This window comes from Chanos chanos, chromosome 1, assembly GCF_902362185.1.
Source record: "Chanos chanos chromosome 1, fChaCha1.1, whole genome shotgun sequence".
Taxonomy (NCBI): domain Eukaryota; kingdom Metazoa; phylum Chordata; class Actinopteri; order Gonorynchiformes; family Chanidae; genus Chanos; species Chanos chanos.
In genome coordinates, this window is record NC_044495.1 from 24,970,290 (window position 1) to 24,988,073 (window position 17,784).

The 17,784-nt window shown below is 39.7% G+C and overlaps 1 protein-coding gene across 1 annotated transcript in view; it reads right to left on the reverse strand.

Moving 5' to 3' along the window:
• The window catches only part of phf21b (PHD finger protein 21B), a 55,211-nt gene extending 38,610 nt beyond the window's left edge, over positions 1–16,601 (reverse strand). The window contains exons 1-2 of the mRNA XM_030789322.1: positions 16,548–16,601; positions 15,787–15,852 (exon numbers count right to left, since the gene is read on the reverse strand). Coding sequence (XP_030645182.1) covers positions 15,787–15,852; positions 16,548–16,601 — 120 coding nt within the window. The remainder of the gene's footprint in view (positions 1–15,786; positions 15,853–16,547) is intronic.
• Positions 16,602–17,784: the final 1,183 nt, after the last annotated feature.

A 17,784-nucleotide genomic window follows, 5' to 3' on the forward strand; every position in this document is an offset into this window, starting at 1 on the left:
TTTATTTACAGTGAGTCACTTTACCTCCCATTTCTCCTGTTTTTTTTTTTCCCTGGCACCGTGTTTAAAACCGTAGCAGGGCTATTAATAGTGTGGCCGCCTGATCTCTAGTTTGAGAGGAGACTGCATACGAACCATGCCATCTTCTGGCTGCTAGGCTGTAGCAGGGAAAGAGAGACTGATTCAAAGAGAAAAGCACCGGAAACATGACGAAATCCCACGTTGCCAATAACCTGATGCAGCACTGACCGCACTAACAGCCTTAATTTAAAAACAAGAAAATCACCAAGTTACCCACAAAGTGCTTAAACAATGAAAACGTGTTTAGTGCTTGATGTAGCCTCGATGAGATTATTATGAACAATATATTGTGGCAGTCAAAAAAGGAAAAAATCTGAATGTTCTTTAAGACGTTGAGTACCTATTCTCCATAGAATCGGTGAAAAGAAGTTTGAGTACAAAGGAAAGCCACAGAGGTATCGGATGTTGTCGGACATCCGCTGGATGATGTTATTTCTGTGCACACCACTTGGGAGCTTCAACAGAACGCTCATAATGAAATAGCATCTAACCCCACCTGCCCCTCCCCCCGCTGTACTGTAAGGGCAGTCAACTTATCTACTACAGCCACGTTTTGTCTGGTTTGCCAATTCTTTAAACTGAACACGTTCCCACAGAGTTTGTATCCCACTATCAAAAATGCTCTTGCCAAGGTTGTTTCAACCTTTTCAGCTGAAACATGACTCACAGGTCAAAATAACCCAGAAATGACACATGAATAAAAGTAGAGGCATAGCTACATTTTGAGACAACACACTCACAAAAGGACAGATCTTTAGCACACTCATTCGATTTAATGTCTTCACAGGCTTCCTGAAGAATGAGTTGACGGGCTGGATTCTGAGGGATGAAGAGGTATTTTCACCTCTGGACAGTGTTTTGAAGTGTTTTGAGTCCATGTCTACACAAGCAGATTACATACACTTTGTATGTCTCTTTTCAACTTTTAAAAACGTAATCACTCCAGCTATATATTAGAAATCTGAAATTCTTACTTCCACTGAAAAATCAAAATAGATAACGCCAGGACTTAATTAGATACTATTCTCCTGGCTGTATAGTTTTTACCTTGTGACATTTTGTTTAACAGCAATTTGGAGAAAACCACGTACTCAAGGTAAATCAACCGGGTCCTCTGAGTAATAATCAACCTTGTTTTTCAGGTGGGTACATCAAATGCTCAAGATCTCAAATTCACCTTCTTAGCAGCAACTCCCATGTCTGATCCCCCCCCCCCCCCCCCCCGAGTAGAGGACAAGTTTTGGAGACCATGGGCATCTTTTCATTCATTAGTTAAACACTTTAACAATCTCTGCATTCACAGATGTCCTTTCTCTTGAAAGTTTAAATGGTCACTCTTGCTTCAGCTTTTACCTCATAGCCTCATTCCACTCATAGAGGATAAACATCATATAAATCATAAGAACCATTACCATATAAACAGGATGTGGACATGAGTATTTGAGTGGATTCTTTCATTACATTGATGGAGAAGCCGTTGTCTATCTAGGATATTGTCTATCTAGACTCTGAAAAAGTGATTTGCCCATTGCTAAAAAGGAAGTCCATAATGTTGATAAGTATCATAAACTGAAGCACTATGTGTCTGTCCAAAAAGACTGAGGCTTCGCTGTCAATATATAAAACCTAAAAAGAAAAGCTGACTACACTATTAACCATAAAACCTCTAACTACCTCAAGGAAACAGATTAGAAGAGTCGTCTCAGTGCTTTCCTAGGCAAATCACTGCTTTGTCATGCACTGAATGAGATTCTTTGCATAGCACATTCTGGGATGCAAATGCAGGGCTTCCTTTGAAGTAGTATGAAAGAATTGTGCCAAAGATGCTATACAGCAAACTACTATTTTTACTGTCATGTTTCAGATGAACCCTCAAACAGCTGCTCACAGATGTCCTGGATAGATACTCCAAATGTGCTGCTGACGGTGATAATTGTGTGACACCTTATCACATCCCAGCCAGAAATAATCAGTATTACGAAAGCGTATCAAGAGGGGGTTGCAAATATAGCTTCACTCTAACGGGTTTCTACATAAACTAGTCTGTTGAACATCCCTCGCTAGTGTTTGTTCCATTATGTATTCTCTCCCCGGCCATTTTCCAAGGCACTGTTTATGATACCAGTGCTTTGATTAAGAGGGATTTTGAAAGATTTTATTTGGCGCAAATCTAGAAAGGCATTATCGGCATTGAAGCAGCAATGCCTTGAGCTAAGGGAGAGATCTGTGTGAAAGATCAGATTTCAGAGGGTGGCTGGGATTAGACGAACAGAGGCGTAGACCTGACAGCTCATCACAGCTTAACAGCGACCTGATCCCCACCAACACCATCCGCATTCACAAGTCTGTAAATATTGTGGATCCAAAATCAAAGTCATCAGCTCATTGCACCATATTCTTTTGAGAGACTAGGTCCTCTGGTGTGGATTTTAAACAGCGATACTGTTTCTAAGATTTAAACTTCTGCCCTGCACTTTTGGATTACTCTTGCAAGATATGAAATTTGTTGGACAGCGTCATGCAATAGTACCAATGCAATAACACAACTAGAGACAAGAGCTGATTTCCACAATGTGAAGACCTATTATTGTGCTTTGCAACACCCAGTTCTATTACCTGTGGTGGTTAAAGATGTTCATGGTATTCATTTTGGCACTGTCTGATATGCTGTAATGAGGCAACAGCCCAATGTGGATAGGCCTTGTTGCACCTATATGGGTTTCTCCTAAGCTATGTCACACTGGACCAAAACATAATGAATTACCAACATGCTGTACCTCTCCCTCACTGTTTGGTGGAGGAGAGAGAGGGTTTAGTAAACCAGGACAACTCCCTACGGGCCTTAGCACAAACAAGGCCAGCATCCCCCCCATGGGTTCTATGCCATTCCAGCCCTAAGTGTGCCTGTCTGGAGCTCTCACACCTCTCCAACCACAGTAATCACTCCAATACCACCATATCCACCTCATCTTCTGTGAGCCACTTATATAGTATCCCTACATGCTTTATTCTCTCTCTTGGCAAATTTGACATTATTGACTAACATTTCAGGGTAAAAAAGAGTCCTTAAAAGACTGAAAGCAGGGGACGCTTAAAAATCAATTAAGCTAGTAGGCAGACCAGCTTTCCTTTATCTTCAAATGACTCTTTTCCACCTTGAATAACTTTTGCACGTGCACGTTTAGAGATTCAAGTCTGTTTTACCCTACATTACAAAAGAAATAAGCTTTATCTGATCAAGAAAAAAAGTCATAGGCTAATCTGGCAATAACAATTAGTGCTGTGGACTGTCACACAACCACTCTGCACACAGCAAAAAATGACAAATTATATAATTGTGGATTACACGTCAATGAATTAAATGCCCACAGTGAGGAAGACTAAGACCTCAAGCATGTTGCTGGAATGGCACCCTTGAGCTTGTTCCATTGTTACACTCATAAAACATCTGACAGTTCGTTGTATCTACAACTGTTTCCTCCCATACACTTGAGAAATGCTTTTGGATTATACCTCTATCTCTGAGTCAGCACTTCTTTAGCAAAGTTACCTCTCTGACCTTTGATAAAGGAATTGTTCAGCACTGGTTAAATGCCTGCACAAGTATGGAATTACAATAGTATCTGCTGCTCTTGTTTTGTGCTGTGCTGTGTGCTCAAATATCCTTATATCTAACCTGTGAATGTAGAAGGCACTGTCACCCAATAAAAGTGGCCAAGCTGCCTTGCTGATACTAAAGGCAATATTAACATATTTTGGCATAAATATAAATCATTTTCTGATGACAGCCCAGTAAAAATTACCCCTGTTAGAAACACACTTGAGGTACAACCACTTCTGATCAATATTTAAAGGGTCTTTGAAGCTGAGAACAAGCAGGCCCCTAGTTCCTTTTAAGAGTCTGTTTTTTTTCCCTTTTAGGTTTGGGTTGCAGAGCCTCAGTAATGTATTTCAATAATGTATAAACAGCCAAACATTGTGAAATATTGGCCTAGAGGTATATGTAAATAAAGTGGGAGAGAAAGGTTGCGCCTTGGTGCAGGACTCCTTTAAACACCCAGCTGAACCTCCATCTGTAGTTCCAGTCTACTGACAGTAGCATTTATATAACATCATTCTAAAAGGCTAGTGCTATTCAAGCTCTGTTCTACCCACACTGTTCTTGCTATTAGCTATACTGACCTTTATTGTTGAGTCAGTTCTACTCACATGCATAGTATGTGTTTGTGACAACACAGCAGTAGTTATACATTCCAGTTACAGACCAAAACAAAAAGTGAGCCACTGATGAGCTTGTCATCCATGTAAATTTGGTCCGTACTAAACCTGGGATTGGTCCAAATTAGCGGCTTAAACATGTACATAAAACCTTTCAGCCAAGTAATTTAATATGTATAAAACTTCTCTTTGACTTAACATAAGTTGTGACCCACATCATTACATGTTTATGTTACATGTTAGTTCAGCTTATGCAGGACTATATTTCACTCTTTGTGACATCTCTGTTTCTAAAATGTGAGTCTACTGTCTGCAGCTGTAGAGAGAAAATCCTTGATAACCACTTCCTCATCCAAGTACTCAGGAGCAATGGAGGGAGGAAGCAAGGCTAAGTAAAGGACCAATAAGAGTACTTCAGAGATTCTCAGAGAAAGAAGATGCCCTGAATGTTCTGATGATCTCAGTAAGCCCTAAGGTTTCTTAGTTTGCTTTAAGGTAAGTCTTAATAACACTGGCTAATCAATTAATAATTTCCTTTTCTGTGGAAGGCTTTTATTACAGACCCTTCTTCACAATTCAAACGGAATTCTAGTCCATGTATGTTGTAACCTTTCTGTAAATTATGTAGTATTTGATTAACTATATTCACAATTAATCATAAACTTTTACACTGACATGACCGATCATGGGTCACATTATTAAAAAGTGCTGACTCTGGGGGTTTCTACATGTACCCAGACTATGGCAACGATAATCATTAGTTCTGAGGCCAGGCAGGCGTAGCTCATTTTAATTACTCCATGAGAGCTCTCTTCTGTGCACTGATAGTTTCTTTTTCAAACCTCACACCTCTGGTTCATCTCAGAATCTTTGCAGGTCATAATATACTGGTGTGTGACAGTTCAACTTGTGATTATTTTTCAACTCAATTGTGCAAGAAATGGATTCTTCCCCCTCTATTCCTCTGAGGGCTTTGCCTTGTGCAGAAGGAGGGAGAGAAGAGAGGGAAGGAAGGTGGGGAGGGATAGTGGGCAGACTGATGAAGTCATCCTTGCAAGTGTTAGCTTGTTCTAATTCAGTAATCCTATAGGTCAGATAACATGATCTAATCTTGTTACCTTGTTACCCTCTTACCAACAGTGAAAGTGGCTGTCATTCCACAGACACCCATTAAAGCATGGAGGGTTAAGATTCCCTTTTTCATATTTCCATTTTTTTTTTTTTTAGTTCCATTTCTGAATGTAACTGCAGAACCATCTAATCCCAGTATCCCATTACAGTTCCTCTTGTGGCCCCACACATGGCTGCATTTCCATATCATATATATATATATACACACACACACAGAAAACTATAAAACTACCTTTTTGCCAAACTTTATCCTCCACACTCTGGTTATGAAGTTATCTTGCTTGTCCAGTCACACACTGTGTCCAAATCAGGCAGCAGAATGCTGACCACTGTGCTCTCAGACTCAGACAGCTGTAGAGGAACTGGGTTACCAGCACAGCAAGCAACTTCACAAGCTCCTCTCAGCCTGCCCCTAATTGAATCAGATGTGTAGTGTTCTAAACAGCTCCCTTTAATTAAACATTCAACCAACACAGACGACATCACATCTGATACCATCTACCCATTTCTCATCCTGCAGTATAAATACTACTTTCAAGAATACACGAAATCTATGTGCCTTGACTCCAGTGCCTATTAAAGGGAAAAGCAAATAGTAGAGAGGGGGGAAATGAATAGTTAATGAGAGAAAAAGTCACCCTCAGCTAAATTTGTTTAAAAGATTAAGTCAGAGGCAGTTAAGACCTTGTTCACGCCTCAAAGAGAGATTCCAACTTCCACACTTGCGCAAAGAATGTCTTTCGAATACCGCTGCCTTGGTTACTGTCAACACAATCTCGTAAGAATGCTGAGAAAACAGACCGCGTGGAATGAAAGGCTGTGTGTTTGATGAAAAAGTGTCTCCTTTGGCCAGGCCTCACTGCTGACAGTGCGCGGCGCTAGTGTCGGCTGCTAATCTGCTGACCACAGATGTCCTGTTCCCCAGTCAGAGGACTGTGGGTGAACTGGATTATCAGCATAGGAAGATGACCCAATATTTTCAAAGAAAAGTTGATATAGCCCGTCATCTAAATGTGTTTTCCTTTATCAGTGCCGTATCTGGCATTCTGATGATCATTTCATTCCTACCTTTCCAAAAACAATTTATTCCAATCACAGGATTAGCCACAGTGCTAATTCTGTTTATTCATTCGTACATTCATGTATTTATATGTTCCTTCTTGTGGGGGTTGCTATTGAGGATGGAAGAGAAGTTTGGCTCAAGTAAAATAAAATGGTTTTACAGAAGTGTGTCCTATAATGACATGCTGATGCCTTGTGAGTTTGTCCAGTACACTGCTCTGTTTTGCATGACCACATTCACATATGTGTTTAGGAATGCAATAATGCTACCATAACCCCAAAAAGAAAAACACTGGTTGGGCTGAAGTCAGTGAATAGGTTTCGAGTCAGCTGCTGCCTATGGGCTGGTAAGCTGTCAGAGAGAAATGCAGAACTGCAAAGGAAGAAATAACAGAATAAATGACTTTGACCTGCTTGGCACATGAGCCTCTCAATGTAATGGAGTACATTGCTCCACTACACAGGTAGTATTAAAAATTATCCACAAAACCAAAACAAAAAAAATGCTAGCACATGGGCGCTGTGAAAAAAGATGACGTATGCTCATTCACAGCCAACATCTGAATGAACTTGTTTGGGTTCCACTGGCCTCACTGGAGAGCATGGTCACACAGCTTTTGTCACGCCTCTATGATAACGGGAAGAAGTGTACAATTCTGGGCACTATTTAAACCTAACATCATTAAATATCACATACGGAGGGACTGACCTATCTGGTAAACATGTAAGTATTAGAGACAGCACAACCTTCAAAATTCCTCTCTGGACTGCCGATTAAAGTATTCAGTATCACGAGTCCCTGCTCGTGCATCAATTTCAATGTACTACGTGTCCAGGTTTTCATGTACATTTCGAACAGAGAGACTATAGACTGTTGTGAACTTTTGCCCGAGTGAAATTTCAGTATTGATATCTGTGGTATTACAATTTGTTGCCACTGGAAACTGGCAGCCCTGTAAATGAAGTCTGTATAAGCCTTGCGCAATATCAGTTCTACAACCATTATTGATCATATGTGTACTGAATACTAAAGAAAGGGGAAAAAAAGAAATATACTATCACCAGATAACAAGCCACGCAAACACTGGAGCAATTACATTACAAGTCACGTTTATATCATGATGTAAAGAAAAAAAAAATATTCTTGGATTATTTACAAATGCCATGTAAAATATATAGAAATATACGTGACACGTAAATAAATAAATCTTTGAACACCGAAAAATAAATTCAACTTCAAATGAATAGCAAACATGACACTGGAGACACACAGACATATTTGAAATTACTATGGTAATTTTCAAAGCTTTGTAAATATGAAAATCGAGTCTTTCTGTCCCTTGAGCATACTTCCTTTCTCCCCGTAGAGAGATCCAGAATATGTGTCAATGTTGAGGGACAGTCTTACCTCACTTACCTTGCCAAGTCGGTAAAGAAAAAGGAAGAGCTTTCTGATTTTTGTTTTCTGTTCTTGTGCTATTCATAAAACATCTAAAAACCAATAGCTGACAACTACACGTTCTCTTTTGTCTTCCAAATTCTTATTCCTTTTGAGGATCACTTTGTTTACTCTGTGAGTTCCTCCTAAACATTTAGCTTGTAAAAGGGGTTGAAAATTTACAAAATTTGTGTTGACCAAGGTGAAAGAGGATATCAGACACATCCTGCACAATCTGACATCATGGTAATATTCTGTTCTCACTCCGTTATTGCTGAAATTATTGCAAAGCAAACATTAACAGGTATGGAGACAGGATATATGGGTAGTGTAAACATTATCTGTACTTGCTCTGCTTTTAGACAAACAATCTTTTTCCTTAACCTTTCTAGTTAAGCTTTGCTCTAGCTCTCCCCCCGCCCCCTCTTGTTGTCCAGCTGAACAGAATTAAATCCAAATGGCATGACAACTGTGACTATGGCTGTGTCCGAAATGGCATACTACATACTACTCACATACTTATCTTGAAGTAAAAGTAGTAAGTAGTATGCAGTACGTGAAAAATAAAAATTTTGCAGTACACGACAGTTACCCGGATGATGTACTACTCTGGCGAAAATTTGCAGTATACAACCGGAGCTCACTTTGTCGGGTACTGCATCCCATGAAGCAACGCGGTGATTTCCAACTGTCAGAAAATTCAAAAAACATGGCAGAGAGCGACAGAAGCGGCCTCAACTTCAACTGCAGCTGCAGTTCCGAATATAAATGCATCAGTTGCATACTTTGGTGTAATAAGTCTTCATACGCTTTCTTATAGGGCTACTTTTGATAGATATTTGTGGTAGTCATATGTTGTTCGATTTTAACAGAACAGGTAGCCCAACCGATAGCCAACGTGTAGTACACTACAGGAAAGTTCTCATAATTGCGTACCATAGTGTATACTAGCATGTGGAATAGTGTGCAGTACACAGTGTATACTGGGCCAGTATGCAGTATGCAGTACACTAGCATGCCATTTCAGACGCAGCCTATGTCTGAGACCACACTCTACTGCAACAGTTAGCACCATTTACGTGTATTTAACCTTAAATTCACTAACAAATAATCTAAACAAGTATCCAAGTTGAAAAATCCACTGTTTTTCCATCAACAAAACCAATTTATCATTCCAACATAGTCACTGAGATCATTCAAAAAGAATTCAAACAACAGCTCATTCATTTTCCTCCAGAGTCAGTGCAGTACTTATCCTTACGCGGGCTTTTCGTATACTGCGCTCTCCCTTGATGTTGCATGTGCAATTGTAACAGAGTGGCATTTTCTCAGGCTGATCTACTACATATAAATAAATACCAATTAGTATGCATAGTATCAAACCCTCCAGTTCCTTTTTAAGTGGTATATAGGCTACACTTTATCTTCCTATTTATGGTATAGACTAATAGGTCTCTTACAATGGCAATTCATAGCCTGATTTTTCACTCAGTTGCACCAGGATACTCACCCTCTGTGGTAAACCTGAATTATCAGAAATGGAGCCCATTTTGAAATGAGAAAGTTTTTGAATAGACAGTGTTAATCTGTACATACCTTAGCTGTGTGTGTGTGTGAGTGTGTGTGTGTGTGTGTGTGTGAGAGAGAGAGAGAGAGAGAGAGAGAGAGAGAGAGAGAGAGAAAGAGAGAGAGAAAGAGAGGGGGGGGGAGGCATGGCAGTCAACATGGGTTAATTCACTTTAGCCTTTCTTTCTCTCTCTTTCTCCCTCTCTCTCCGCCTGCCAGCAAGACCACATCAGCACTTTTATATGACTCCCTGGAAATGACTGCTGCACAATAATAACCAGCCGTTACAAAGAGTGAAACAGAAAAGAGACTGAGTCTCTATCACCATTAGAACAAGAGCACAGTGTTTGGAACGAGTGCCTGCAACTTGTTTGGGAGATTATCCGATAATTAACTATTCCAAAAATAGTTTTGCATAACATCAGTCTTGATGTTTTTTCCCCTTAACTGTCTACATTTGCTATGCTTATCTGCATATGTTTGCCCTTTAATTTACTGCAAGAATGACCTTTCACTCACAGTGAATATGTCCCAAATGCATCTTTGCACCCTTGCTAATGACTACTGCTGTCCTAGTCTGTGGAGATTTGTATTCTACAAGCCTAAGCCAAGAGGAAGGTAGAAGGGAGATGTTGGACAGACAGTGTACCCCTCCCTGACGAGCCTCATTGTTCTCGCTCCAGAGCCTGCATTCTCCCTAAGGAAGAGTCATGCCAGAGTTCTGACATAGGGCTCTTAATTAAGCTCAGAAACTTTAGCAGGGCCTCTCCAACTCTGTGATTAAAAGGAATTGTGAAACAAAGGGGGATTCACATGGCCTGAAGTGCATGGGGGGAAAAAGCACAAAGATTTACAGTCCTGTGAGATTTTCCAAAGGCATCCACTACAACTCTATAGTGACATTTGCGTGCCCTTTACTTACCCCTAACTTCCCAAGAAGGTCTCTCATGTGTAGCCACAGCTCCCACCTCCAGATGATATTCCTACTTTTAAGCTTGGATAGAGCACCAGGACCCAAACCATGGTGGTACAGGTCTTCTCTGGCTTTCATACACATCTATTATAATTGGCTTTCTTCAGGTGTGAGGCTAGTTTTTCTAAAGATGACACCCAGGTGACTTTTTCCAGGATGTTAGACTGAAAAATCTGCCTGATCAGAGAGAAAGAACATCCTCGTGTGTAAATGGGAGCATAAGCACCACACAAACGTGTGCTATGAAATTTACCAACAGCTGCAGTCCATCTCCTATAGCATCATTCTTACCATGCTCCAGAGCCCAAAACCTTTCAGAACCCCCAGAACAATCAATTATTCAATTTCAGTTCAATCCTTGGCTTTGAATCAAAGTTAAAGAAAGAGAATAGAATAGGAAATGGATCATTTCTTGCATTCATTTACTCCAGACAAGAGAGAAAAGAAATACTGGTTACCACAAGCCAAATATTAGTGTTCCAGCTAAACCTCAAAAGCCCAGCCCTATGTGAGATAACCTCATTCACATTCTCTAATAGGATTTTCTTTTTTTTTTTTGCAACCGAAAAGATATGTTCACTAATAAGTATCACCTACTGTGTCCTGCACTACAGAAGGATCAGTTCATCCTACTGATCATAGAGTTCTTTAAGAGGGCCCAAATCCAATGGTTTACCCACCTTCATGGTGCACTGAGTGTCTCAAACAGCATTTGAGTTGCATTAGGGAATGCAGAAGACCATTTTACATTCCAACAGTGAACTATAAACAGTGACTGTATAAAGCCATGCACCTCTTGGACCCAATAAAAAACCCTAATGAGGAACCAGTAAAGCCCATGTCACTGGATACTCCAGGCTCCTCCCACATCCTTTCCATTTATGAACCACTAGTCAAAAGCAGAGCCATTATGTGACTGTCCTCGGTTAGGTTAACTCCTAACCTTTCACCCAACCCAAGCTGCCATTCAGACATGGCTCCTATCAGCAGCTGGAGGGTACTCAAGCCCTGGTCCCAAAGGACCTGAGCCATATTACCCACAATCCTGACTTCAGGCTTTTTCTCCCCAAGCCATTGAGCCAGGCTATAAAACCCAACACACATCCAAACTGTTCAGATAATGGTTCCTGCCACTGACCTGGACATTTAGCCCAAAATAACCATCTTTACAAATTATCCAGAGTGGTGAAAAGAATTCAGCTCCACTCATACACTGGATGTAGTCTACTCATTTCAAAAATTTTGGATCAACCTCTAACTTGAATGTCTAGCGCGTGCGTGTGCTTCTGTTTGTGAAAAGATGTTGTTTTGTGGTCATCTACAGCTAACACTAAAGTTTAGAACCATTCATCTTTAGCATAGTAGCCTACTTCTTTTCTCAAGCATTACAGTTCTGGAAATCATGGATGGTTGTGAGCCTGAACAGTGAGGGACAACTAACAACAATGCTTTTACAAAATGCAGTGTGGAGAAGTGGTGTTCTGCATGGGTAAAAGCTCCCTTCTGTTGCGTTGGACTACTTTGTCAGATGAAGCTGGCTTTAGGCCCATGATGACAAATAAACATGGAACCAGACATAATGTAACCAATTAACTGCATTTAATTGCATGGCTCAGATTATGGGAAAAGATATTGGGGTCACACAATGACTCTATCATGCCCACCCCTGGTTCCATCCCACCTCAACTTCTTCCAATCACTGGCTCTCTAACAGTCAGGTGAATTAGACCTATCCAATAACTATGTGCACCAGGCTGTTTTCAACCCAGTATACTAATACAGCCAAATTACTCCTGAGATGCTAAAATGTTTTCTAGAAAAGATATAGCAAACTGTGATATGCATTTCTCTGCTTGTCTTCTTCTTAAACACACATTCCTGATATAGCAAGAACATATTTTTAGTCTCTTTACGTTGCTTCTGTTCCTTTCTTTCTTTCTCTATTTTTAACTCAGTTCGGTTCAAAGCTCTGTGTTTCCCCAGTTCCCTTTCTCTCTCTCTCTCTCTCTCTCTCTCTCCAAACTTTTTTTTTTTTTGTTTACTGTGAAATTTGCTTGTTTATTTGCACTTGTGTACAATCCTATTTCTAGAAACTGCTTCTTATCTTAGACCAGCTCTATTCAATTGACTCTACAAGAATGTGGGTAAGTTATAGATTCGTATTAAGTAATGGAAGTAATCCCCTTGAAATTATAAGAATGTTTCTGCACATTTCAAAGGAGAAACAAATAAATGCAGCTCAAAGCAGCTATTCTAGACACTAATCGCAATTAAGTGGAGTGAGACAGACATAGGCTACACGGCAAGTTATGGTGAAATATGCCGAAAGTTGTTAACTGCAGGGAAGAGCTATTTTTAAAAATTGCTGTAACCAACAGTGAAGATGAGAAGAACAAGTTTGTACTTAGAAAACTATAACAGACATAAAAGCTGCCTGAGTTCAACACTTCCGAGGAATTTATAACTGCTTCAGTGATGCAACAAGGAGTAAGAGCACTAAAAATGCTGTGAAAATCTGTCCACCAAAATGTTTCTTTAACTAAAATATGTTACTGCATCTTTGCACTTTATATTTAAAAAAAAAAAAAATCCATACTTCATCCCTTTATACTGATAATGAAATAAATGAAATCAGAACGCAAAGAGCACTGTGGTCTGCCCTAAGGGAAATGCAAAATTACTCAGATGCAGGTTAGATGAAGCACTTCTGTCGAACTTATTCTGGGGTTATTTTCCCCACAATAGTGCTGAAGTTTTATGTAGGCTTCTGTTTCTATCGATCTTGCAAGGAACAGTTTCAAGGTAATAAAAAGAAGATACAAGGATAACAGCATAACTCCTGAAAACCAAGCAAAAGGTGTTCATCCTTTTCCCTGAGAATGAACTGTGCACATATGTACCAAACATTGATTCCAAGGTTGTAAAGGAATCATGTTAGAATGTTCCTCGTCTTAACAAATATCCATGCTGTTCTTTTCTTACAAACAGGGAAATCTTCTTGATAATGCACATGTTTTTTTCAAAGTTGTTAAGGCTGTACCAAATGCCTACTGAGCTGAGACAGAAGCAAAGGCTATTTTTTGTCTCTGCATACAGCAATGGAAACATTCTTTGATCACTTCAATCTATGCCCTCTTAAATACAACTAACTCTATTTTTGGTTTTCTCCTCCTAAATAAACATAGTAAAAGTCATCATTTTACATTAAGTTTATTCTTGAACAGTCTATATAGACACTATGCATTATCTCATAATGAGAGAGATGTAGTACTGCAGCCTTACATGCACTTTGGATTAGGGACGACGAATCAACTAGAGCAAAAAAAGAACAAAAAAAAATTGGCCTGAAACTTTTTCAAGTGAGAACTTATAAACCTTGCTCTCCAGATCAGATGTAATCACAACTGTTCCTTTGACTGCATATGCATTTTTAAATCAATTTACAAAGAAATTGAAAAAATTGACACTGAACAATCTTGAAGGTCACTACGTACAAGTTTTACGACTGGCATAAATACCACAATTTCACATGACAATAAAATCCCCTTTCTTTTGCCTACTAAGTCATTTCAATCTTGAGCCAAACCAAACTGATGTATGGCTCACATGTAGGCCTACTGCTGTTTTCAGAATTTAAAATAGATAAAGTAGTCATTGTGTAACAGCTTATCTTTTACAATGTTTTGATTGCTTGCCTTTGTTTACTCCAAAATAATTTGCCCTACCTTGAAATTACCAAACTGGCAATACTACGTCATGCCAAAACATGTACTATATATCAGTTATATCAGCTGACAATGTTTCACAACATATTGTTGTTCATTTTCCTTTTATAAATACGTATGTAGTTAAACGGAAGTAAAATCAACAGAGCCATCTGTATTCTTCAGGTGCTACGTGAGTAACCTCGAAATTTCAAAGTGGAGGATATCATTACGTGGAAAACAACTTGCTTACTACATAGCAGAAACGTTAGAGTCGAGAAAAGTGGAGATCATTTTGCAAGCAAAAAGAACAGAATCTGTAAGGTCTGGTGATTAAATATCCCCTGCGCTGTGCTGACTCGGGTTTTCTCTCTTTCTACCTCCCTCCCCTCCCCCTCCTCCAAAAACAGCATCAAAGCAATCAAAATGGTAATGTTCGGCATGAATGAGACCCATCCCCCACCACGAAACTCTGCAGACTTTTTCTCCATGTTAGGAAGAAACCAACACCCCTTCTCACACAAAATGGAAGCTTCCACTATCAAACTGAAGCGTTTACAAAAACATTACAACAAATAGCGGTCAAACATCAGCAAACTACCCCTTGTATACTGCACAACAGCAAAAGCACACATTGTGATGGCGTTATATAAACCAGTTTCGTTTGGGATTTGAAACACGTTTAATTGCGGAGGGCAAAAATCAAGGCGCTGTTCCAAGTGCTGAAAACTGCATTCCAAAGGAAACACGATCGATTTAACTTAAGGAAAAGCAAATCGGTTCAAACAATGACTAACATGACTCCGACAACGTTGATATACTCAGTTTATGCGATGAGTCATTTAATTTGGCCGTACTGTTTCTCGCATAACTTCATAAATTGAGCTAGACACTGTAGAATCAGGATTGTGACTTTAAGCGTTCTATGACATCTGTTCGTGGTGCTGAAAAATAGCTCCTCTCTCCGAGGCGGAAGATCTCCTAAATTATCAACTGTATGCACTTGTTCTCTGAGAATAAGAGTATCCTTGTAAGAACTAAATTCATTCGTTCATTTAACACGATTCAAAAAAGTTAATCTTGCAACACCGTTTGATTCGAGATTGTAAAAAGTGAAAGTGTACTGCTGAGATCGAATCAAATGCTACCACGTCGTCATGTGACCGAGTGGAAATAATACCTTAACATTGGCAATAAAGTACCGAATAAGTCGATTCGGATACAATTAACTTAATATCAAGGACAAATCGATTCTCTTTGTGTTGAATCGTAACTATTTGATGCAAGACATCAAAAAGTCAACGCCGGCTACTTGGAAGCATCCTTTATTACTCTCCAGAAACATGTCGACCTACTCAAAATGGACGCTAAATTTTTCAACATTTCATGTTACACAACTTAGAGTGTCCAGACCAATTCGCTTTGTAGGTGAGGCACTTCTAAAGTCCGATTACTTCACTAAAAAAAGACCACCATGGATTCCAACACTTTCAAACCAGTCGAAAAGGCGAATTTGCTCTTAACATAACGTCTGACACAATACAAGGCTAAGCCGTGACATGAAAAATAATCCCTAATAATTTACCATTAAGGAAATATTCATGAAATCTTACTTGTTTTTCGCTTAGGGCTGTTATTCTGCTTTGCCTTTCGTGTAGCTGTTTCTTAAGCTCTCCGTCCTATAATTGAACAAAATACGATGAGTGTAAAAATAGTGTACTAAAAGAACCAAAATAGCAATGTTGGCAGTGACAAAACGTAAACTGAAAGGATATAGCGGTTTCTAGCAAAGTCACATTGGGGACAAACCAGGAAAAACGTCGCTAAGTACAAGGAGTAAAGGAAACAAGATGAGATTAATGCTGATAAAGTTTCTCGCACACTCCCATTGTAACTGCCTTATTTTCGAGACGACCACAATGGTTTAGAAATAAACATTTACCTGTGGGTCTTGCTTCATCTGTGCAACTAGTTTCTAAACAGAGAAAAGAACGAAAGATGTATTACAAAAAGTGTTTCAAGTTACTATGTTAGGGAGGAACAAAGCAGTGAGCATACACAGCTAGACAGTTTCTTGCACCTCATAAATATTCAAGTCTCGTTCTGATCGCTACACAAAACCACCGCATTATTATTCCAAATCCTTGTTGCCCTAAAAAGAAGAACGACAATACGAAAGTACTCTGAAAAGTACACCAACAATCTCTCCACAAAGTGCATGCTATGGCGTCACCAGACATTGAAGTACGATGTTTATACACCACTTATTTCCTCGGAATGCTAACCTCTAACGTTTGATCCCATCAGATTTTCTCCTCTAGCTAACACTCGCTCAAAAAACCAATAAGGTAGAATAATGCGATGTTTCATTTACCTGATGACATGGGATTTCTACTTTCAACGCCTCTTGAGGGCCTTGTAGTTCCATGTTCCGACTTCTAAAGCACTTTTCTTCTACTTTCGATGCAATCAAGGAGAAGTTTCCGCAAAATGAGAGTATTTTAAAAAGCGACAATAACAATCGAAAGAAGAACTACTCAGGCTGCAAAGCAAGTTCTCGCTTCTTTGCTGGGTACAAGACTCATCACTCACTTTACGCCAGCGAGTAAAGTGTCTCAAAGACGGTGGAAAGATTCCAGCATTTGAACATATCCACTCCAAAAACAACAACTCGTAGATATAGTCGATCTAATGTTTCGATCTACTTTACTTTTGCAAATTTTGAGTTGAATCTGGGGGACTATATTTTGTCCGAGTCCGCGGCTTGATTTCACTTTGCCTGGGGAAAGTTGCGCTTCGGCTGTCAATGCTAATTCGGAAGTTCCCGGATGGAGCAGTGAAAGAAGAACAAAACTCTCCCCTCGTCTGTCTTTCTCTCCCCCTCTGTCACATACAAGCATACACTCAGTCATGCGCACTCCCGGAAATGTAGAGGCGGGCAATCTACAATATTACAAGGACAGCTATGCAAGAAAGTGAACGTTAAATGTAAACTGACATTAAATTTGTGGGTCATGGGGAGAAAATACGAGTACATTTTTACTCTGTTTTCCCCCTGGAAATCTCTCTATTATATAATTGGTTAGCACCTTATTATCAGTGTTTTCCCCATAATGATTTACGATCCATGCTTAAAACATACGATTATCGTCAATCTGAACAAAGTATACCGGACGAATTGTGTTACTTACTGATTACACAATTGTACTTGCAAACCTCCTAAATAGGCTACTAGATCAAGCTAGATTTTTCACACAAATTGTAAGCTTTGTGCGGGCTTATTAATCACTGATTTGTTCAGAGAATTTTGGTTACTTTTTACCGTTGTCGGCAGTTAGGCCTAATGGGTCGCCTTCGCAAAGAAAAAGTGCTTTAAGTGTCGTGGCTAAGTTCTGCATCAGACATCAGTACAGGCAGCAAGTATACAAGCACGCTGGCCTTCGAGAACAGTTTAGGAGGGGTTAGGTTTGCTTAGGCACCCCTCCCTCTTCCTCCCTGCAGTTCCTCCTGGTCTGCTCATTACTTTTGTCCTCGGTATACCCATATATAAATTAACACGATGCCCTCCAGGCACAGAGATGCAAATAGATGCATCACAGTATCTTAAGTTT